The sequence below is a fragment of the Rhineura floridana genome, chromosome 2, assembly GCF_030035675.1.
Source record: "Rhineura floridana isolate rRhiFlo1 chromosome 2, rRhiFlo1.hap2, whole genome shotgun sequence".
NCBI classification, from domain to species: Eukaryota; Metazoa; Chordata; class Lepidosauria; order Squamata; family Rhineuridae; genus Rhineura; species Rhineura floridana.
This window is the reverse complement of record NC_084481.1, coordinates 49,042,969-49,067,276: the sequence shown is the minus strand read 5'-3', so window position 1 is coordinate 49,067,276 and position 24,308 is coordinate 49,042,969. Positions and strand designations below refer to the sequence as shown.

The 24,308-nt window shown below is 41.1% G+C and overlaps 1 protein-coding gene across 1 annotated transcript in view; it reads left to right on the top strand.

The window, feature by feature from the left end:
* Positions 1-16,639: 16,639 nt before the first annotated feature.
* The window catches only part of LOC133376451 (sodium channel protein type 2 subunit alpha), a 96,422-nt gene continuing 88,753 nt past the window's right edge, over positions 16,640-24,308 (top strand). Inside the window, exons 1-2 of the mRNA XM_061608593.1 lie at positions 16,640-16,816; positions 20,214-20,535. Coding sequence (XP_061464577.1) covers positions 20,266-20,535 — 270 coding nt within the window. The 5' untranslated portion in view covers positions 16,640-16,816; positions 20,214-20,265. The remainder of the gene's footprint in view (positions 16,817-20,213; positions 20,536-24,308) is intronic.

The following is a 24,308-nucleotide window of genomic DNA, read 5'->3' as shown; positions in this document are numbered from 1 at the left end:
GCAAATAGAAATCTAGCAGGTGCCACTTTATCTAGCATGGTGATTTAAGGATGTGAAAAGGTTGCAGCTCCTGAATTTCCACATCACTGACATCACCACATGGGGGGGGGGGAGTCATGGCTGCTGAATTTCTGCCTGCAATGTATCAGCCAAATAAAAGTGGTGGCAAACAAATCCCCTAATGTAAAAAGTGACTGTTCCACATGCATATGCACTGGGTGCCAGCATGAGGGCAGGGGGAGAATAGGTAGGGCCAGAGTTGATCTCCACATATGGGAGGGAAGCACAAGGAAAGAAACAAAATCCTATTTTAAAAAAAAAACCTTCACTGCCCCCAACACCCAACAGGGATGGAAGACTGTGTAGTGGGGTAATTTTAGACTCTGGCCTTAATGGTTTTATAGGAGGTGGAGGGCTCTTTAGATGGTAACTGGTATTATTTGACTTACTACAAAATGTGGTAAGCCTTCCCTGTGGCATTTGGCGGTCCTCCTGATCATTCTGCTGAGTGGGGCCCTGGACTATTTCAGCTGCCAAGGGGATTGCACCATCACTGTTTAACAATTCCCTTGGGGGGCAATAAATTTCCCCCTTACTTTAAGAGAGTGGTTGGCGGTGGTGGTAGAGAATTGGTCTCTGAGCCCAGCTCACCTGCACTCTCCCAGAAAATCCTTTAAAGTGTGAAGAATGCTGTTTCATAGGTTTAAGGACCATGGGGTGAATGAAATATGTGCACCCAAGGGCACATCTGAGTCCAAATGTTGATCTAGCCCTGTTGCATTATTTTCAATTGAATGTACAAGTTACCATATACTCCAAGAAGCACATTTGAATACACATCCAAATACATGCATTGTGGATAGACAGCATCCGCACAGAAGCACATGCCTATTTAGGCTTGCTGTCTTTAATACAGCAAGTGATAGACACAAAGAAGGCTGCTTTCCTAGCTGCATATTCTCCACAAAGGCAGTGGTTTGAGCTAGAAGCTTAGATGAAAAGGTTGATTGCAAAGGGGTGTCTGAGTTAAGGGAAGAAGAGCAAATAGGGGCAACAAGTGTATTCTGCTAAAGATTTCAAAAGAGGTTAACATTAAATGTTATTTATAAATTAGGGACACTCAACAATTTTGGTGACATCCAATGTTAGTCACACTCAAGTTCATTAATTTAAGTGAGATTACTCTGAATATGACTTAGCTGGATTATCACCTATTACTTATAAATACGTAAGAGTTAAAATTAGCATAGGGAAAGGTTTATAGCTTTTCAACCACAAACATTCTATCTAGTCTGCATTACCTTAGACATATTATTGAAGGCCCTGCTGTAAAACCAAGGAGGTTTAACAAATCCCATACTGTAGTGTTCCTAGGCAACATCTTCACATCTTGAATGGTCATTTAAGGGGTTAAAATCTTCTACTGACATGGAGATTATTGATCTGGGGAAGATCCTCTAGATCTTCCCTGCATTTGTCACTCTTGCTACTCATCTTTGTAATGTATGAAACGGCTGGAGGTTTGCATAAGAAAAAATGGTGAGGGGAGGACTTTGTACTAGCAAAGACTGTGTATATTGAATCCAAGGAGACAGAGACCAATAGTCTCCCATGCATCGCTCCACATAAGAGCCATAGGGAATATTTATTATGTTTTATAAAGCAAAAGTGACCCTTGAAGGTTGCCACTTCCCACCTTTTAAAGAAGTTGGCAATACCAGACTGAATCCTACCAAGAGCCCCCATGGTAAGGGGGTGGATGGTAAATCTGTTTACTGTAATACAGAAAAAATAGTAACTTTGATATTTAGCTGCTGCTTTTGCATTTGTTTAATATCTCCTAGTTAGCTGATTGTGCTCAATAAATAGTAAAATTACTAGTAATGAATAATAAGAGACAATTGCTAACCCAGCAACATGGGAGACCTTATGCGCAGCTGTTATTTTCTACCTCTTTTAGCTTTTCTCTAGAGCTGTGTGGAATGCCGATGTGAGCATTATCAGCAGCAGAGGTCAATGCTAAGGACTTTTCACCTTTCCTTATCGCTTTAGGTTTATTTTGCTAAATCATAGCAACTATGCCTAAGCTTCACCTTGTACTCATCTGCTGTCAGTAAGGGGGTGGGATAAGAACACATGAAGCTGCATTAAACCCAGTGATGTGGCATCAAAACCTTTCCTTGACTGGATTTTTCTGCAGAAAATGTCCCAATTCTAGAAATACATTGGCTTTGTTTGCATGTCACTTTAAATGATATTAAATTATGGTTTAATAGGAATACACAGCATGTTCATGGACACTGCAGAAATTGTGAGCACTTCACTCCTCTCCCGCTCCTGCCAGGAGCTAAGCCATGGTCTAGCTTAGCTTTGGTTCCAAACCTGGGCTCATTTTCCCAAACAAACCATAAGTGGTAAAAAATAAGCCTTGGTTACCCCTCATGGTTTTTTGGAAGAGAAACAAATCATGAGCCCGGGTTTGGCCATAATGCTAAGTCAGCCCATGGCAACAGCTATGCAAGAGAAGTACAACACCTGTTATTTCTGCAGTGTGGACCAGCAAGCTGCAAGTTCACATTTAAGCCATCGTTTAGCTTAATGATGGTTGAAAGTGACATGCAAATGAGGCCACTGTTTCATAAAATTAATTAGTAGCATAATGAACAAACACAATAGCAAGTTAAGTAGGGCAACCAGAATAGCTATAGTACCAATCAAATCTAAAATCAAAGTTGCAACTAACTTTTTTTGCAGGTGACTACCTCTAGATGCACATATATTTATGCACACAGCTCTTCAGTCATGCTACAATTATGATGTTTTCACTACCTTAATTTACATCTAAAAAACTAGTGTAAGGGAAGTTCATGCTATTGAGTTGTCATGTTTTAAAATATTTACAAGTACACCAATAAAAATAAATTTCCAAGATAAAGTTTTGAATTTTTTTGATTGTAACATTTAAACCACCCTAACAATACAATCCTATGCACTTTTACCAATATTTCACTGCACTATAGCATGTAAAACTGACACTGTTTTGTTTTGCTTACAAAGTGTGGAAGTATAATAAATATACACAACTGATCCACCATCTTTTGAGTTGAATGGGGGGGGGAGGGAACAGAATATCCACACTATTGCTTATACCAAGTCAGACTATTTGTTTATGTAGCCTAGTACCACCTATTTTGTCAGCAGCTCTCCAAGGTCTCTGGAAGAGCTCTGTCCTCATCCCCTGCTACCTGATCCTTCTTTAAGCTGGAGATACTAGACACCGAACTTGGGAATTTGTGCACTCAAAGCATGCACTGTTGATAGGGTTGCCAGGTCTCCAGTTTTCTAGTCTCCAGCCCCTCCCAGCAACTTCTGTTAAATGAGCTTGTAGCTGGCTGCTCTAACCCCGCCCTGTCAGGTTTGTAGCCAATAAGTGAAGTCAGGGTTGTGATTGACAAGGGATTTGTTGACCTCCGGGCAATAGCTAGAACCCGTTGGAAGGCCAGCAAACTGTTGTCTTTTCCTGCTTGTTTGAAAACCTCATGAATTGAGTAAGTTTACAGCTTTCAGCAGTAGTAAAGTCCCTTTCTCTCTATGTGCAGGAGATGTAAAACAAAAAATAATAACAGGACCTTGGTAGCCAATTGTTTATTGCAAACAATTTCAGTTATGATTATAATTAAAGTGTGCATGAAAGTTTTTTTAAAATTACTTGCAAAAATAACATATTATACATTTTATCTTTCAAATAATTTTTGAACAGAAGTTTAAAGGAAGTGTACATGCAATTTATGATGTCATATAATGTGTTATACTTTTCTAATTATGAGGAGTCAAACCAGTTTAAATTTTCCTGGGCTGTTGAAGCGGGCAGTTTATTTGTCTAATTCATAGCCTATTTTTAAAATATCCTAATATGAAGCTTTAATTCTATACTCGCTTTTCTGGGAGTAAAGCTAGAATGCTAATCCCACATACTGGAAGTAAACCCTACTGAATTCAATAGGACTTATTTTGAGTAGACATGGTCAGGATTATGCTGTAAATCAATGGGATTTTTGAATGAACATAGCAAAGGATTGTTTGTGTTCTAAATCTTTCTCCCTCCGATCCTTTTTTTTAAAGCAATTAGGCAGAGCTTACTTAGGTGTCACTGCTCTCTTTTTTTTTTTTAGGAAAGTAGTACTGAGTTTATTTTATTTTTAAATGTTTGGCAGTGACCAACTGGTTTTAACAATAAACTATTATATAGGGTATATGTATTTTACATCTCCAGGTGTGTGTATATGGAGTCTTTCAAACAACCCTGTGAGATAAAGTTGCCGATTGGAAACCAAGGCAGCTTACAAGAAGGAATAAATCTAATAACCATAAATAAAACAGATGCAAAACAGCTTAAAGTGGCATGATTCTGAATTTTGGGTTGGGTGAGTGATGTTCCTTATCACTTGAGGTGGCAGTCCTGTGCACAATTCCGTGTTTGAGTAAGCCCTATTGTATACGCTGGGTTTTGCTTCTGAGTAAACATGCATAGGATTGCACTATAAAAATCTTTACAGCTTGTGTAAATAAAAAAATCTTTTGACACTTATGCTTATAAAAATATTTATTCATACTATGTCTCAATATGCATCTGATTTCACACTATGGTTGTACATTATTATTTCCTCTACATTTTAAAGGCGCCCTTCTTCCTTGGGGTGGTCATGGTCCCCCCTCTGTTGTTTTCACCCTGAGAGGAAGAGTAGGCTGAGAGATGGTGAGTAGCCCATGGTCAACAAGTAAACGTTGTAGCTTATTTCCATTTTAAAAAATTAATTACAACAATGTACATGCAGGCAAAGTTTATGAAGGAGAACCACACAATACATTTAAAGCACATCCAGCTTACTTTTAAAGCCCATGACTTCCCCTAAAGAATCATTGAAAATGGAGTTTCCCCTCACAGTTATAGTTCCCACCACCCTTAACAAACTACAGTTCCCATGATACTGTGGTGGGATTCATGTGCTTCAAATGTGTGTTGAATGTGCTTTGAATGGATGATGTGCATCTGCCCTAGGGATGCTCTGCATTCATTAGTGAATTGAAAAGAACAATTTTAAAAGATACTTTTTTAAACAGGGGAAGGGGTACAACTCAGTGATAAGGCACATGCTTTTCATGCAAAGGTCCAGAATTCAATCTCTGGAAAAGACTACAGCCTGGAATCCTGGAAAGCCAGTGCTACTCCATCTCATTAGTACTGAGCTAGATGGTACCAAATTGCCTGAGTCAGTATAAGGCAGATTCCTTTGTGCCTAAATGAGAAAAGAGACCCAAGGGCCACAGTGACCCAGAAATTTATTTATTTATTTATTATTTGATTTATATCCCGCCCAGAGTTTGGAAAAGTTACTTTTTTGAACTACAACTCCCATCAGCCCCAGCCACCATGGCCACTGGATTGGGCTGATGGGAGTTGTAGTTCAAAAAAGTAACTTTTCCAAGCTCTGATCCCGCCCTTCCTCCAAGCAGGAGCCCATAAATACATTTATGTATTTTATTTACAACATTTATATACCACTTTTTTGTAAAAAACCCCTCAAAGCAATATACAGAAGGAATTAAAACAATTATTGGCAAAACCCGTTAAAGACAGGTATATAAAAACATTCAAAATAATAAAACCAACAATGAGTTAAAAACAGATAAAACACATAACTTCTATATGCCTTGCCTTAAAAAAAGGTTTTAGCAAGTGCCAAAAAGAGTACAATAAAGGTGCCTGCCTAAAGTCAATAGGCAGGTAGTTCCAAAGTGTAGGTATTGCCACACTAAAGGACTGATTTCATACAAGAGCAGAACAAGTACTATGTGGCACCTGTAACATGGAAAGCACACCTTGAACTTGGTCTGGTAGCAAATTGGCAACCAGTGCAAATTTCAGAGCAGAGGTATTATGTGCTGATATGGTCTCACTCAAGTCAGCAATTGTGCCCAGCATTCTGCACTAACTGCAGCCCCTGGGTCAGATTGTGCTGCATGGAGATTTCTCTGACCTTGGTTGACTGGGTGCCAAAATATTTTTAGTTTTGGTTAGGAACCCTGATTGGTTGTGGGATGCTGAGTTTTCTGATTTGCTCATAGGAATCTTGTAGTGTTTGGTATGGTATTACATTTAGGAAATCATCACTGTCTTTTATTTTTATTTTTCTATTTTTATTTTATTTACCTCTGATCTCACTCTCTTACATCCATAGAAGCAACAACAGTGGTACCATGTGCTCAGCTCAACTTCCTTAAATCCACTGATGATACGCCTTGTTGTTTGCATGATGGTTTGTTTCTTGTCTAATAGTGGTAAAAGAGAATTCACATACTGGGAAGTATGGCTTCAGTTAGCGTTGTTCCCACGCTACTGCCCGTGAAGGTAGACCAATCCATGTGTGTTTTCTCTCTGTCAATTATTACTCACTGGAATTGGGTTGGCTGTCAAAGTGAGTTTGTAGCAGCTCATGGGGTAGACAGGAAAGAGTAGAGAATCTTCTTACTCTTACTCATTTCTCAAACTTCTCAAACTACAGTGAAGGGTCAAGTCTGTAAAGAAGTTTGGAGCAGCCACATTAAAAGTCAGGCAGGGCATTCCAGGCAGGAGGTTGACAATCCTGCTTTGATATGGATACCTTTACAGAATATTCCTAGTCAAGCCTTACCAACAGCGCAATCCTAACCATACCTACTCAGAAGTAAGTCCTGTTGTGTTCTATGGGGCTTAGTCCCTTAGTAAGTGTGTTTAGAATTGCAGCCTTAAGGGGCATCCATCTTTACTCTTGAGTGCTCCCATCTAACATCTCCATAATACTAGGCTCTGTTCTTACTACAATGGTCTTCTGGAGACTAGCCTGGCCTTAAACGCTTCTTGCCAAAAGAAAGTAGGCTACATTAAATGTTCCTTACCCAGGCTCCCTAAGCAGGTGAGAAGGAATGACCCTGTCACTTCAGCTGGACCTGGGAACACCCTCATTTAGGTAAGATTTCTATCTTAATTTCCAATTAGATAATTTTTTGTTTGACTGGTATGCTTGCTCCAAGCAACTGTGGTTGATGTATCATGCTTAATGACATCATTAGGGCCCGCCTCCATGGCATCAGTAGGCCCACCTGAGACCTCAGGGTTTAGGGTGCTTCTGACCTGGCAAGCCTAGCTTTTGAGATAGTGGGGGAGAGGAGGGGTTAGACAAAAACACCTTGCCCAAATTCGATAGTGAAAAGCGATGCAGTTTCTCTAGACTGTTTCTGAGATACACAAATACTCTTGCTCCTTGACAAACATGGTTGCCTTTAGGCTTTTACTCTATGCTTGCTACCAAGACATTCTAAAGCAAGGGAAATTAAAAGAGATTCCCCTCCATTGATGTGATTATCTGTTTTGATAACAATCATGTGTAATATCTCCTAACATCCATGCAGCTGTAAGTATTCTTGAACAATTTCCCCATTTATATCAAGTCTTATAATACTGTAATAGGTCTGTGTTTCTGTTCTAGCCGTAGCTACTGTTGGTTGATATGGCCCAAAAAAGTTACTGTGAAATGGCTTTTACCATCTTTCAAATTTCTGTAGAATCTGCTCACTTCTTCCACACACAAGCTGCTATCCTTACCAACTGCTTGCTACAGAATACAAAGTTCTGCCAGCACATGAAACAGAAGGAAAGCCTTCCCTATTTTGTTGCTCAGAAGAAGAAAAGGCCTCACAGAGGTTTTAATCTACAGCCCAATAGTGTCCATGGATTGTGGGTTATGTATGGAAGAAGCAGAATGATAATCCAGGTATCCGAAGATACTACTTTACAATAGGGTGTCTTTTGTTTTTAAATGGATTCTAACACTCAGTATTGCATGGCGGTTAAGACTCTTAAGATTATTCACTAATAGGCAAGAAACCTTGAGGTTTAAGAATGTACCTATAGCCCACAGATATTTCTATCAAACTTTAAAAAGCAGGGAAGCTGGGCAGGTATAGTGAATGCACCAGAGGAGCAGGAAACCTGACCTCCTCTCTGAGATATTGTACTGCCCTACAAAGTTGTCAAAATCCAAACACCATCTGGGTTGGTCTTTCACAGTCCAATCCACTTCCTGTGTAGCTTGGAAGAATTTGGTAACATGTGCCTCTGAGCATATGTGGAGTGGTGGCCTGCCATCTCCAAAGATAGAGAATTACATTTTTGTATGTTTGTTGGTGTTCTTATTTTGCTTCTTTTCTGTGTTACTACTGTTTCTACAGAGAATCTAACCTAGAAAACTATATTTCTTTCATTATTCATCCTAAAAATCTGTGTCAAATTTATTTTTATTTATTTCAAAGCCTTTTTATTGATGAAAGCCTTTTGTGTTTCAAACTGGAAGTTATGCTCTATTTCTATTTTGGGCGCATTAACAGATGAATCTGTAACTGCTATTTGATGTAAAATCAGACGGATTACAGTATGTTGCTACTTAAGAAATGAATCTAGCTGTTAGAAAAAACAAACTTGGCCTGGACAAGATGCATGTTTTCAACCTGCTATGCTTAAACTACGCCACTTAAGGCAAGGTGGGCATGGTCAATTAAAAACATAGAGCACACCTAGAATTTTGCTAGAATATATTTCACCTCCCACTGTTTTATATTGTACAAACTGAGATACACCACATGTCCATTGGAAACTATTCTGCAGAATAGTCAGTGGCATTATTCCACAATTGTTTTCGGAGCTTTTTTTGTGTTGCAAAGTGTTGCTATACTTCACATATTCACAGAAACAGAAGCAAAAGAAAAGGATCTACTATAGGAAACTTCACTAAAATTGCCAAGTAAATCAAACATATATAAAGTGACTATCTGAATTATATCCACTGTTTTAATATTGTGGCTTCCTCCCTGCTAAAACAAGACCAGCATCACACATGTCTTGTTTCTGTTATTTGGTCTGATTGCAGGTGTTGCCACCACTCCACATATGCCCAGAGGCACGTTACCAAATTCTTCCAAGCTACACAGGAAGTGGATTGGACTGTGAAAGACAAACCCAAATGGTGTTTGCATTTTGACACATTTGTAGGGCAGTCCAATATCTCAGAGAGGAGGTCAGGTCTCCTGCTCCTCTGGTGCATTCACTATAGCTGCCCAATTTCCCTGCTTTTTAAAGTTGGATAGAAATATATGTTGGCTATAGGTACTTTCTTAAACCGCAAGGATTTTGCCTATCAGTGAATTTCTCTGCTTTTTAATCCAGGAGGTAAGAAATGGGATCCTGTGTAAGCTTGCTGAGAATGGATTGATCATTTGCATGCTTATTGAGTTCAGTGGGATTTACTCCCCTGCAATCATGCTGAGGATAGGTGAAACTGACTACAGGGGATGGTGAGGGGAGGAGTAAGATGGGAGCAGGCAGGACGGGGAGGAGTAGGGCAGGTTTGATCATTTGCATGTTTATTGAGTTCAGTGGGATTTACTCCCATACAATCATGCTTAGGATAAGTAAAACTGACCATGGGGAGGGAGGCCTGGAGTGGGCAGGGAGGAGGAAGAAGGAAGAGGGGAGGGGAGGAAGAAGGGAGGAGGAAGGGAGAGAAAAGTGAAGGAGGGAAAAGGCAGGTCTGATCACTTGCATGTTTACTGAGTCAGTGGGATTTACTCCCATGTAATCATGGCTAGGATAGGTAAAACTGACCATGGGGGAGGGGGAGGGGAGAGTAGAATGAAGGAGGTGAGAGTAGAGCAGAACGAGGGGAGTGAGGGAATTGGAAAGGGAGCGGAGGGGTTAAGGAAGGGGGAGAAAAGGGGCAAAAGAGAGGTGATGAGAGGAGCAGGGCAGGTTTGATTGTTTGCCTGCTTATTGAATTCAATGGGATTTACTCATGTGCAATCATGCTTAGGATAGGTGAAACTGACCTGGGGGAGGGGCAGGGAGGGGGAGGAGGGCAGGGAGGGAAGGGGGAGAAAGGGGAGGAGGAAGGAAGAGGAGAGGAGGGGGAGGGGAGGAGATTGGATGGGTGGGCACTGGGCAGAGGGGAAGCCCTTTTCCTTTTCAAAAGGAAAACATTTTGAACGGTATCATTCTTTTTCAGGGTTTTCCCCACCTTTTTATTCTACAGCAGGCACATATAGCCTCCCACCCAAATTTAAACCAAAGCTGTCCTAGGCCACATCCACATCAGACCTTTATTTTACTTTAGACAGTCATGGCTTCTCCCAAAGTTAGTTAAGGGTGCTAAGAGTTGCTAGGACAGGCCCTGTTACCCTCACAGAGCTTCAGTCAGAGCGGCTAACTGTTAAATCACTCTGGCCACTGGAGAGCTGTCAGGGGAATAGGACTCTCCTCTCAGCACCCTTCACAAACTACACTTCCCAGGATTCTTTGGGGGAAGCCATGACTGGCTAAAGTGAAATAAAGGTCTGGTGTGGGGGTGGCCCCCTGATTAGGCAAGCCAAGCAGCTGTGAGCCTGGTTTTCAGAACACTGACAGTTGGTTCTTACTGAGCACGCCCAGCGTTATCATTGAGTTCAATGCTAAATTTCTTAAATTAATTAAAAATCAGCCAGGCATTTTTTAATCTTTTAAACTGCAGAAGATGAAGGTCAGAGTATGGGGCAAGGTCAGTAATAAGATTACAGGTACTCCTTGAACATGGCTGATTTTTAATTAATTTCAACAAATTATGAGAATACAGAAAAAAATCCAAAAGGGTCTGTTTTCTCTCTCTCTCTTTTTACACTTTGAACTCTCGATTCTCTTTTATTGTTTTGTACATTGCCATGAAAATTAAGAGGGTTGTTAAGCAAGCGTTTCTGAGTTCAGGACTATAAGTTTTGTAAGGTTTTGTTTTGAAATGAGCTTATGGGAAGCATCAGAATGGCATGGGGGGTATTTTCAATTTAACATTGTGGAACGCAAAAAAATCCATGCTGACTATAGTATACAGCTCCTCTCCTGGCTGTATAATCCATGCAGAAATTAACATACATGAAGAGATTTAGTTTTAACTCCTCAGAGACTCAGGTCCATACATTAATAATCACTCAGCTTTTCTTATGTAACTTGTGAAAATTAACTACCTTGGGGAGAAGCAGTTTTGTATTTTAGAATGTCTATTGGACAGCCCTAAAAGTGCTTTTTTCAGAGAGACAGAAGTTTATGCAACAAGGCTATCCTCTTTAGAATGGAGCAGCCTTTTTCTTATTTGAAATTTTGTCTTGGTTTCATTTCTGATCTCATTTCTATTATTTCTCCACCATTCCTCTTCCCACTATTCTCCTCCTCCTCTTGTCTCTATCTATCTTGCTTCGTTGTCAAAGCAACAGTACTATAGCTATAGAGATAGACGAAAATGCTAGTTTTATTTCCTTAACCAACCAAAAGCTAAAGTGAGGGCATGCAAAAATCAGTAAGGAAACTTGCCTTGTCACTGGTATACCCAGAAAGTAGGTAGTGTCTCTCCTATCTACTCCCTGGCTTTAACAGTGAAGAATCCTTAAGACAGACCTTTAAACAAGTTAGGTTTTATCAGGATTTTAGACCTTGTAGAATATATAGTTTTTTAGGATCACCCTGTGGCAGAGGCACATAGGAAGCTGCCATGTATAAAGTGAGATTGGTCCATCTGGCTCAGTATTGTCTATACTGAGTGGCAGTGCCTCTCCATGGTTTCAGGCAAGAGTTTTCCTAGCTCCACCTGTATATGTCTGGATTTGAACTTCCTACCTGGGGCCACCTGCATGTACTATAGCCTATGGTGCCTCCTTAGTCGTTTGCACCTTGTGCTGCACACCTCTTTATTTTTCTAATAAACCAAGTCTGAGAAACTCCCCTACAAGGAAAGGTTACAGCATTTGAGACTTTTTAGTTTAGATAAGGCAAGCAAGACGTGACATGATAGAAGTGTATAAGATAATTCATGGTATGCAGAAAGCGGATAGAGAAAAGTTTTCCTCCCTCTCTTAGAATGCTAGAACTCATGGGCATCCAATGAAGCTGAATGCTGGAAGATTCAGGGCAGACAAAAGAAAATACTCGCTGATGAAATGCAGTTAAACTATGGAATCTGGTGATGGTCACCAATGTGGATGGCTTTCAAAGAGGATTAGACAAATACATGGAGGATGAGGCTATCAGTGGCTACTAGCCATGATGGCTTTGCCTGATCCCATGGTCAGAGACAGCATGCTTCTGAATACTGGTTGCTGGAAAACTGTAGGAGGGGAGAGTGCTCTTGCACTCCACATCTGGTTGGCCGCTATGAGAACAGGATGCTGGACTAGATGGGCCGTTGGCCTGATCCAGCAGTTGTGATGCGTCTTTCCCTGGCTCTCCCTGTCAGGTTCCTACCTGCTCGTGGTTACTGCCTGTCACTAGGCACCACCAGGGACTCCACCAGTCCGGACCGCTCTCTCTTATGGTTTCTCTCCCCGCTCTAGCACAGATCTCAACAGATCCCCCTGCTAGACAACCACCAGTAACGTCCCAATACTAGTATTCCCAGAGACTCTGAATACTGGCATTGTTATTCTCTTCACCGCTGCCACCATTTGTTACAGTTCCCCTTCAGCCTTGGTCATTACCTTACCCTCCCTTCTGGTCTGTGAAACCCCAGCCAAGGATCAGGCCTTTGGTAAACCAAATTAAGTATTTATTACAGATAACAAAGGTAACAAGATTAACAAGATTTCTTCTTAAGGCACATAAGCATATGGTTTTACTCAATACTAATCCGAACTCCACCTCCCTCCTGGTAAACAACTCTCTAAACCCCACCAAGCAACCCACTCAGTTCTCTTCTCCCCCCCAGATTCCACTCTCACTCTTCCTTTTATACATTCAGCCATTTTAAACACTCAGCCAATCATCTCGCATTCTACTGCCCATTCACTCCCCCTCTTTCACTCCACTTACCATGTATCTTCTAAACAACCAACACTTACCATATATACATTAATATAGGAACATCACATTCCCCCCCCCCTTAAACAACGGCAGAGTATTATTCCTGTTCCAGGATTTATACGTCACGTTAACAAATAAAAGTCTCTATGGGGAAAATGTCCACATCTGGTTGGCCGCTATGAGAACAGGATGCTGGACTAGATGGGCCGTTGGCCTGATCCAGCAGTCTTCTTAACTGTCTGAAGAACACCCATATACTGATGGATTCCTCATGAATGAAGTGGCAAGCAAGTAGTATCTTCAGAAAAGAGCTTATGTGCTTGTTTCAGTGTATATCCCACCATATCCTGAAGGCCTGGGATAGCCAATAGATTAGAAAGGGGAAATGTTCAAATACCCTATTATATTCAATCAGTCCAATTAAAGAGATTAAAGTGCATTTAAAATTCATACATTTTCTAACCATAGTTCCCCAAAGCCAGCCCAGACAGAAACACAGAAGTGGTCTGAAAACACTTCTCAGAAACACTCAAGTTACTGAATCTCCCAGGAGAGAAATCTCATAGCTTTATACATTCCCTTGAAGTCTATGCATGATGCCAGAATGTTGTGCATGGATATTCTTAAGAGCACTCTCTTGGCTGATCTCTGATTTGCAAAGGATATAGGTCACCCCATTTAGAGGTGTGGAACACCGACTGGCAGAGTGTTCTGTCAAAAGGTGGATTGCTACAATCTGCAGCTGCTGAAGCTTCTAGATTAGGGGTGGGAAACTTTTGGCCCTCCAGATTTAATGGACTCTTAATTCCCATCACCCCAGCCAGCATGGCCGATGATCAATATCTAGAGGTCTGCAAGTTTCCCACCTATGTTGTAGATCAAGGGCTGCACTATGTAAATTGCACTACAATTTGCAGCCTGGGCAGGTGGACCAGCTCACCAACAAGGGCCGAGTGGAAGTGGAGAGGGACAACTTGGCCAATGACATTATGCGCTTCCGAGAAAAGAAGGAATGTCTCTCCTAATATCACGTCTGCTGTGGTAACTGTGTGCATCATTTGAAAACAAAGAAAACATTGTTTTTGCTGCAACAAATTTTTACATTGTTGCGTTGTTCTTGTGTTTGCATTGTATTTGCATTGTTCTTGTTGCATTGTATTTTTACTGTATATTTTTGCTGGTTATTTCATATGTAATTTCTTTTCTTTTTTTGTAATGTTTTAATATGTTGTTCACCACTTTGGGGGCCTTTTGGCCAAAAAGTGGTATATAAATAAACTATAAACTAAACTACAGTGCCCAGAATCAGTACTGTCCAATCTCACCTCTTTCTCTCTCTCTCTCTCTCTCTCTGTCTCCACACCTAAGAGGCTATTTAGTGTCAGATCCAGCATCATCAAAATGTCACTACTTAGCATGGCTCCAAAGAAACAGCCAATGGGCAGGCAAATCTGGCTCCTCATGCTATCCTGCTGCTGTAGTCCAGCCACCCACTCCCTCTACCCCCTGTTGTGATGTGGAACCAGAGACCCACATGCTACAGCACAAAAACCAACTGCACTGTAGTGTTATTTCTGGTCTCTGGGGCCTGGCAATGTGTGTGTTCTGCAGTGATAGCCTCTGGAAAATCACTACTACATCACTTATGGCAAGGGATGCTTTTTAGACTCCCTGAAATGGGTTTTTTCCCTCTTCATAAGATGAAAACCATGCAATCAAAAATGGTTTTCTGAGGGAGGAAAACATTCATTTAAAAAAAAAAGAAAATGAAGAAACACAGTTCAGTCTTCATTAAAAATATATATACTGTTGTGTGAAATTGCTCCTTGCAACAGGAAGGATCATTCACTGCCAAAGATTCCAAGCTGAGTGATCTACCTGCCAGCCTGGGCTCCTTCTGGGGGGAAGGGAAGGGTATAAATTTAATAAATAAATAAAACCACAAGTGCATGAGCAGAAGAAAGATGAGGCATACATTTCGGAGAGTTACTTGCAATTTCAGTGTCTGTGTTGGGGGGAAGGTTGCATTTGGAGGAAAAGATCCACAGTAAGGCCATGTGTCAGATATACTCAAGATTATAATGCAAACAAAGAAAATGTGTTTCAGTTCCTGCTTATAATCAGATATACAAGCCTGAAGAATAACCACAGGTAGTCTAAGGGCAAGTCAGAGCAGAGCCTTGGAAAGTCTGAAATAGCCAGGATTGAAACAACCTACATATAAAGGGGGTGAAAGGTCCGAGACAACACTGGGGTGAGGTCCACATTTTGCTCTGGTGTAGACAAGTCCTCTCTAGCCCTTGTAGAATGAGATATCCAAAGCAAACTGTGCAGATACCATTATGTCTGTTGTTTTGAGAAAAGAGCCTGCTCCCACCTTTCAGTGTTTTTATGAGTGAAGTCGGAGCTGTGATCCACAAGTGCAATAGAGAAATTTGAGAGTCATACACACACCAGGGAAGGGGAAAAACAGCTTTAAAATGAACCAGGAAGTCACTTCTCCATTATATCCATTGTGCTGGACCCAGAAAATCTTGTTGGCACCTCTGTCCCCTACCCCACCCATTTTCACACCTGAAGGAAAAAGTACACATGACAACCTCCTGCTCTGGAATGCAGCTCAACTTTGTGAAAGATACAGAGATGGTTTGGAACCAAGAAAACATTGCCTCCTCTGGAATTTGCTGCCTGAAGTGATTGCTTCATTTCAAGGCTGAGTGTAAGCGTACTGCATTTATAGCTAAAAATGTGGGCAAAGTTACATTTAAGCAACAATCTGATACACACTTACCTGGCAGTGTGTCCCACTAAACACAGGGAGGCTTATTTCCATTCACAGGATTGCACAGCTAAAGTATTTGTAGACCTTAAGATTCACTGACATTTAAGAGCCTAGGAAGAGCCCTTCTGATTCAATCCATTTAGCATCCCATTTTCCACACTAGCCAGACAGATGCTTTCAAGAAGCCCCAAAGCAAGGCAGGGTCTTTTCCTATTGTTGTACCTTCTTCTACCAGCAACTGATATTCAAAGATATACTGTCCCTGAATCTGGAGGTTCCATTCAGCTACTATGGCTTAACAGTTATTAGACCTATTCCCCAGACATTTTGCTAGTTCTCTTTTAAAGTTAACCAACCAAAAAACATCTTAGTCATCAGCCATCATCACAACTTGTGGCAGAGAATTCCACAAATTAATAATTATACATTGTGTGAAAGATTTGTTTTTGGACCGTTTGATTTAGGTGACACTCAGTTCCAGCATTTGATGAGATGTGGGGAGGGGAGGGCCTTCTTTTCCCACGATGCACAATTTGAATAGGAAGGGCTGCCAAACACCGTGAACACGTACCATATTACAAATTAATCCCAATCGATTCTAGGACTGCTCATGTATGTACAGGTCCCTCATCCACCCTGTCTCAGCGTCACTTGCAGCATCTTTCGTGACTTCGTACCAGTCCGTTGCTTGTTTCTGGTCAAACAGGATGAGTCGTTTAGGAGTTTGGGGGCGGGGGGCGTAAGAAAACAATCACCCGAAATTCTTTGAAACCCAAAGCCTTAGGGCTTGAAAAACACTCAAAACATGTGAGCCTCCAAGAACCCCTCTAAAGATCTCGCCCAACGCATTGCAATCGCCTATGAGCGCCATCTTGTGGGGTTAGTACTTATACTACCGTGTAGTCCCTCTTTTGCACAGGAAATGCTACTTTTTACTTTAGTAACCAAGATCCTTTAAGCAGGAAGTAAGGTGTGGTCTGTTGAAGGAGAATTACACTAAAAAAAAAAAATCCACCACCACCGGCCTGTCCCCCCCCTCCCGCGCGAAGAAAAAGGTTGAAGGCATTTTTGCTGTATCTTCACGGGGATCGTATGCCAAGCCCACATTAGTGGGCAATCCTACACGGGTAATAATGCATGACTTATTCGTCTGCAGTCTTGACAAAAGGACCCTCTTCTCTTTGCGCGCGCGCGTTTTGTTTTCCAATCATGGTTATTCTGTCGATGACGGTTTCCTCCTCAGCACTGATCACTTTCATTTGAATACTTGACGTTCCTGCCATCACCGTTTTGCATCATGCATGTTTGCCTGTGGAACAACAAGCAATCTTTTGCACATTAAAGGTCCGTGCCGTCAATCGGAAGTACCCGAGGCGCACTTGGTCTGCAGTACCGAAGCCTGTTTCCCTGATGTACACCTGCAGAAATTGGTGTGTCTGTTTGTGTTGCTGTGCGAGAGAGAGAGAGAGAGATGCTGCAGCTATTTCCCATAAGAGGGCTGTAATGCGTGAAGCCGGTGGACTCTTGCTGTGTGTATATAACTTGGAGGTGGGAGCGACTTTTTAGGTTCCAGACTCCCTTGCCGCATGCCATATTCGGTTTCTAATTGCTATTCTGATAGATCATCTGGCACTCAAGCTGTTAATATTCTGTTGCTGTTACTATTTAATTGCTTGGATAATGCGGTTTGCTTATTCAGGGTTGTTGGCTTTTTTTCTTTTTAACAAAAATAGAATGTGCCAAAGATTACACTTCGGATTTAAGCTTTAAGCATCTTTTACGTTGGGTTGTGATTCTTTTCATTTTTTGTCAACAGATGCATAAGGAAGTATTGAAAAGATTCTGTTCTCGTTCTGGAAAAATAAAATGCTTATATTTGAAAGTAATAGGCTTAATGCTTAAGAATAGGGTTTTATTGTTGTTGTTATAGCAAGCCCATAATTAAATAAAAGATTTTTATTTTATTTGCCTCAACCAGGTAGTGTTTTAGGCAGGGCACTGCTGAATTCAAGTGTCAAAGCCTGATTCCTTGTTTTTCGTTCATATAACCTATTCCTCTGTTAACCGCAGGAGTACCATACCACTGAATCTTTTAGGTGACAGTAATGGCCTTCCGCTCTCTATACTAATGAAGTTCTCATGAGGACTTTTGTGGTGGTGGTGGCGGCAAAGCAGAAGTGAGGCAAATTCCCCTCCCCCCAAGTCCTAGACTCTGATAATGTGGAAAACTTCTTTTAAAAACACTCCTTAAATTAGCAGATTCAGCACAATTTCCCTTCCAGCAAGGTCAAATGTATTGGAATGGAATGGTCCTTTGTCACAATTGGCCACTATGGCACGATCACAAGGTTTCTTCACAACACAGAGGCAATCCCCTTCCCTCGTGGCATTTGTGTCTGACAGGGCGGCTTCTTATATGGGACAAAAACTGTTTGCCCTAAATCAGGGGTTCTGAAGCTGTGGAGGTTCATTCAGGTGGTCCACAGCATGTCGGTGGGTTTGTGGTTGAAGACAGGAAATGGTACATTCTTTGCATTAAGCATACATATTGATTTTTAGTTGTATTTTTATTGTTTCTTTTATTTCTTAGACTGTATTTTATTGTATTACAGTTTGAACTCTGTGGGACTCAAACTGTAATACAATAATGTACAATATACAAGAAATAAAAGAAGGAATAAAATACAATTAAAAACCATACAGCATCTAGCACAGCATGTTTCAAATGCTACAACAGGCAGGAAAATTATTAAGTGATCTGCCAAGACCTTCAGCAATTTTCAAGTGGTCTGTGGAGGAAAATGTTTGGGAACCACTGCCCTAAGTGACAGTAGCTAATAATATTGCTTATATGCTGGGCACCTCTGTAATAGGCAAAAACACAAATTTGCAGCACAATCCTATGTATTGTGTTCAGTGGGCGTTACTCCCAAATAAATGTGGATAGGATTTCAGACTTAGGTACTTGGATGGATGGATGGATGGATGGATGGATGGATGGATGTTCGTTCGTTCGTTCGTTCGTTCGTTCGTTCGTTCGTTCGTTCGTTCCCTGGAATGAACACTATGTTCCATGACTTGAAAGCAATACCCTTTGATCCCAGATGAGTAGGGATTATGAGCTGTGATTAGAGGTCATTCTCAGAGGCACTTTTCTTCTGTTATTATTTTGCACATTTCAGAACTCAGCCATTTACTGTAGTGATTGGGTTCTGAGGCTGACCCTGAGTGTGCCCCCATGACTCAGTAACTTAAGTCCTGGACAAAAGGAATTCATACCAAAAGAAGGCACTTGGTACAAAACACCATACTGTGCAATGGAATAGGAGAGGATGGTGGATGATGATGATGATGATGATGTTAGATTATTATTGTTGTTGTTGTTGTTGTTGTTATTAAGATAGCATCACCCGTGTACATTTATAATATAATCGCATTTTCCCCTTGCTACCCTTGTGACTTCCACTTTGCCTAGTTGTCTATCTCATTGGTTAAATTTAGATTGTAACCTCCTTGGGGCAGTGATCTGTCATTTGCTTATATTACTCTACAAAGCACCAGTCACACAATAATAAATAATTATCAGGAAGAATTCTCTACTCCAGTGGTTCCCAAACATTTTCCCCCACAGACCACTTGAAAATTGCTGAGGTTCTTGGTGGACCATTTAATAATTTTTCTGTCTGTTGTAGCAATTGTAATGCACCGTGCTAGATGCTTAATTGCATTTTTACAGACATACCATGGACCACCTGAAAGAAGCTCATGGATCACTGGTGGTCCATGGACATTTTGGGAATTCCTGCTGTACATTCTTTAATTTATTGAATTATAACCTTTATATTTGCTTGTACCCAACTAAGGCTTCAGTCCAATACACACTTCCCTGGGAGTAAGTGCCACTGAACCCAATGGAACTTACTGCTGAGTAGGCATGTATTGGATTGCAGCCTAAGTCATGCTCAGAGAAGACCTGATGAAATCAATGGACATGAGTAACTTAACTCCATTGATTTCATTGTGTCTACTCTGAGTATGACTTAACCACATGGAGTTGAGAGGTGGGGGAGGGACTTTCTGCCCTCTCTGATGCTTTAAGAGATGTAGGAAAGAGGAGGAAACTTGGCTGTAAGGAAAATAAACAAACTAATCCATCTAAAAAAGCCACTGCTCTCCTATTTTAAGTAGCCAAGTGAAGCTGCCCTGCAGACAGTTATATTATCAAGTTACCAGATTTCGACTGAACGTCAGGAAAAACTTCTTAACTGTTAGAGTGGTACCAATGGAAACAATGACCTATGGAGGTGGTAGGCTCTCCAACACTGGAGGCATTCCAGAGGCAGCTGAACAGACACCTGTTGGGTATACTTTAAGTTGGATTCCTACATTGAGCAGGGGGTTGGACTCAATGGCCTCAGAGGCCCCTTCCAACTCTATGATTCTATGATTCTATATGCAAGTGTTTTCCTTTGGGGGCACAGATCACAGTTGCTAATCTTCTTTTTATGTGTTTGTGTCTCCTAGTACTTTTTTATGCATGGGGCACAACAGTAATTAAGAGGTGCAGGATGAAAAGATGGCACAATCAGTGCTGGTACCACCAGGACCTGACAGCTTCCACTTTTTCACGAAAGAATCGTTGGCAGCTATCGAACAACGTATCGCTGAGGAAAAAGCTAAGAAGCCCAAACAAGAGCGCAAAGACATTGATGATGATGAAAATGGACCAAAACCCAATAGTGACTTGGAGGCTGGCAAATCACTGCCCTTTATCTACGGAGACATACCTCCGGGAATGGTGTCTGAGCCCTTGGAGGATCTGGACCCATACTACCTTAACAAAAAAGTGAGTCTTTGCTGTGGGTTTAACATACTTCCCATTGGAATTTAGTGGACAGAAATTCTACAACCTTTCAGTGGAGTACTTTTTAGCCACTACTTTGGAGCACAACTTACATAGTTGCTTATTATCCCATAAGTAGTGACTACCACTGTGTAATTCCTCAGTTGACTCTCCCAGATGCTGCTCGCAAATAAGCACTGCATGGGGAAAATATTAGTGTTTACCAGATATCTCCTCCCCCTTTGCATTTATACACAGCGAAACACTTTTATTATAGTATGCTTGGTGTTTTGTGTCAATTGTTGCTTTCATTGTTTTACACCTGGGGAAATAATTGAAAAACTTAACGGACAAAGGTTTTATTAACTGAGCTGCTAGCAATCAATCTTCACTTTATAATGTCAGTGTTTTTATTATTAAATATATTTAGCAATTGCCCATTGGCCTATTTTTTCTTTTCTCTGCAAGAAGGACATGAACTCTGGATTTTGTTTCTGAGTTATCCTCTCATCAACAGGATTTTATTTTATTTGTTTATTGGCAAAAAGTTCTATACTGCCAACATTAAGAGGAAAAATATGAGCATGGCGATGAACAGCATAACAGTTACTTCTGGAACTGTAGTGTCAGAAAAGTCAGGGCCAGCTTCACATGAAGCAATGTGAAGCCGTTGCACAGGGCAGTAGATTCCCTGCCTCAGCTGCCACCTATGGGTGTCAAATTCTCCAGTCTATAGCAGCAGAGCATAATTTTTACCTTTTAACTTCAGCTACAAAAATGTGTAAGGTCAGCACTGCATATCTCCCTTTTATGCAGTCAGCATACCCAGCCTGGCTCAGTGAAGAATTGTTCACTTTTGAAGATTATGTCTTTCAGATTACTTTTTCTGAATCGTTTTACTGTGGGGAACAAATGGTAGGTTGCAGCTGAAAGGTAGATAAGGTTCCTAGTTATCCTCTTCCTGGCCCTTTTCTATAAAGCAAAAAACAACTCACTCATGGGGAGAAGTCTGTGATTTCTCCCATTAGCCCAGATCTTCTCATTTTGAGCATAAAACAATCTCCTTAGACACAGCAGCTCAACAGGAAAAACAGTATATTAGAGAAGTTTTATAAAGTATATGAAACAATCAGATTAGAACTGAAAGATCAAACCAAGTCCAGCATTCTGGGCAAACAGAGACCTTTCAGAGCTCCCATGTCTTGGCCTTCCCCTGTTCCTAGCATTAGTTAATTTCAGATGGACTGCCTCTATATGTGGAGGTTCCACTAAGCTCTCATAGCTAATAGCTACTGATAGACCCAGCATCCCTGAATATATCTGATCCTCTATTTAAGTGGCTATCACCACATCTTACAGCAGTGAATTTGGAAGTTCACATTGTGTGAAGAAATTATATATGTCCTCTGTTAAAGAGTAATCCTTTGGAACCTAATTAGTCTTTTAAATCATATGTTCAACTATACAGAAGTTGAAAAAAGAAAAAGCCCCACTTAGGGCCCCTCCAGACTGGTGGTTGTTCCCCCCCCCGGTATATTCTGCAACATGTCAGTAGTGCAACAATAGTGGTGGATTTATACCGGACTGTCCATGCACCATTCCTCTTTATTAGTTGTTCTGTGATGTTTCCCTAACGTTACTACATTATTGCCATCTGGAGGGGCACACTTGTGCTATAGTGCAACAAAAGCAGAACAAAATCAAACAAACCCTGGAGCATTTGTGGAATGAAAAGTTACAGGATTTTAGCAAGGAATTACAGGACACACAGTGGAAATGAAACAGTATAACTGCCCCCAAACCTTTGCAGATGTAAACGGGATTGCATATAACCCACCCACCCCCATAACAACATCATGAGCACAAATCATGATGAAAGCTCAATATAGGGTCCTTTGTCTTTTGAAGCCTTGTTTTTGTAAAATAGGCATGGTTTTATAAAATCAGTTGTCCACTTTATTGAGATATCACTGGAGAAAAATGACAGGTGGCCTAGATCTTCTAGTGCTTTGCATTTCATGTTGCACTGGTCAGCATGCCCAAATGCTTTCTTCTAGGGTTGACGTCAGGAATTGGGATTTTCAAGCCCCTGCTGAGGCCCACAACCCAGGAGAGGGTCCCCCTGCCCTTGCTTCTCCTCTTCCCTGTCACTTCCTGTTGACCTGCCCTCTCCAAGCGAGCATTGACTAGGATTGGAGGAGGAATCCATTTTAAACTGATTTATGCATGGAATTTGACAGTTTTGACCTGATCAAGTTCTGCCCTCATTGGATCGCCTCTTACATCAAGTGCCAGCTTATGTCCAAGCTGCTCATGCATTGTCATTTAAAAAACAACACAAAACCTAACTACATGCAAAAATATATGCAAAAAAAGTACATATCAAAGAGTGAAGCACCATGTGGTGCTATATTTCTGCTGCATAATTGTATAAGTATTAATGCAGAAATATTTTTATACACTTATATGCATTGTGGCATGTATCTGTTTATGTGCTGATTACTTTAGGAAGCCTGGAGTGTATATCTATATATGATATACTATTATGTGTATAATAATGCATATAATATGCAAAAAATAGTGTGTCTTTTTAGCAAAGCTGGTAAAAATAATCTTGCTTCAAGGAGCAAGACAGGAATTAGAAAAAAAAATGTGCGGATAAGCTAGACATTGAGATTTTCAGAAAATTTCATCCTTATCAATGGCAGGAGCAAATGGAGGAAGGAACTGCAGCCTCTGCTCACCTTGCCCTCCCCCTCTGGATAGTTGTGCAGAGTGGGCAAAAGGGGAGAGGTCAAAGAAACGGGCAGTGGCAACAGTAGGAGGAGATGGATCTACTCAGAGTCGGGACTCGCTGAGGGTATCTTGCTCAAGGCTCCCCAAAACTTGGAGCTACCTCTGTTTTCTTCTCTAGAAACATTTGTGTAAGGAAGGATGGGTAGAAAGTGAATGAGGCTTGCAGAGTAAAACACTTGTGGTTTCACAGAGTGCAAGGGGGAAAGATGCTGTGAAAATGAAGTGCAAATGTTCAGCGCTCCGAGAAGATCAACTTCGTCATAACATTGTGTTCTGAGCAGATTCCTGAAAATGAAGAGAATGAGCATGGGATTCAAAAGCCAGAGCGTATGTGGGTGCTGCAGAAGGAATTCTTTATGCTTCTGAGGGTTCAGTGGGCAATCAACTTGCTAGTCCTGTGCAGCACGCTCTATCTTTTACTGTTGTCCTCCTGTATTAACCCCCCTTTCTTGCCTTACACTTCCTCAGGGATGTGAAGAGCTGCTGGTCTCTCCTTCAGCCAGTGAGCATAAATGTTCACATCATGGCTGTCTCTAGACTCCAGAATGAAGGGGAAAGACACACTTTTTGCCTCACCCTGTCCTTGAGCAGAGAAGACTCCATAGTTCTCTCCCTAAATATAAGCATCCGGGAGCAAACCAAGATGTTTTTTGGAACTCAGGGATGCTGAAACAAGAAGGCAAAGCTTCTCCAGTATGAATTTGGCATACAGGTTTAACTGCAGATTCCCCCCACTCACCCTCACCCACTCCTTTCCTGTTTCTAAATGAGAAAGCATTTTTTCAAAAATGTGATGGAGGCATGGAGCTGTTGCAAGAGGACTGTGAATAAAATATAAGTGGCTGTTTGATTGCTGTAGATGGCTAAATGTTGACATGAGAGCACAAGCAATTCATTAAAGAAGAATGAAACAGAAGGAATAGAAGGAATAAATGTATTAGCAACAGCAAAAAACCTGGCAGAGAAACATAACTTGCAAT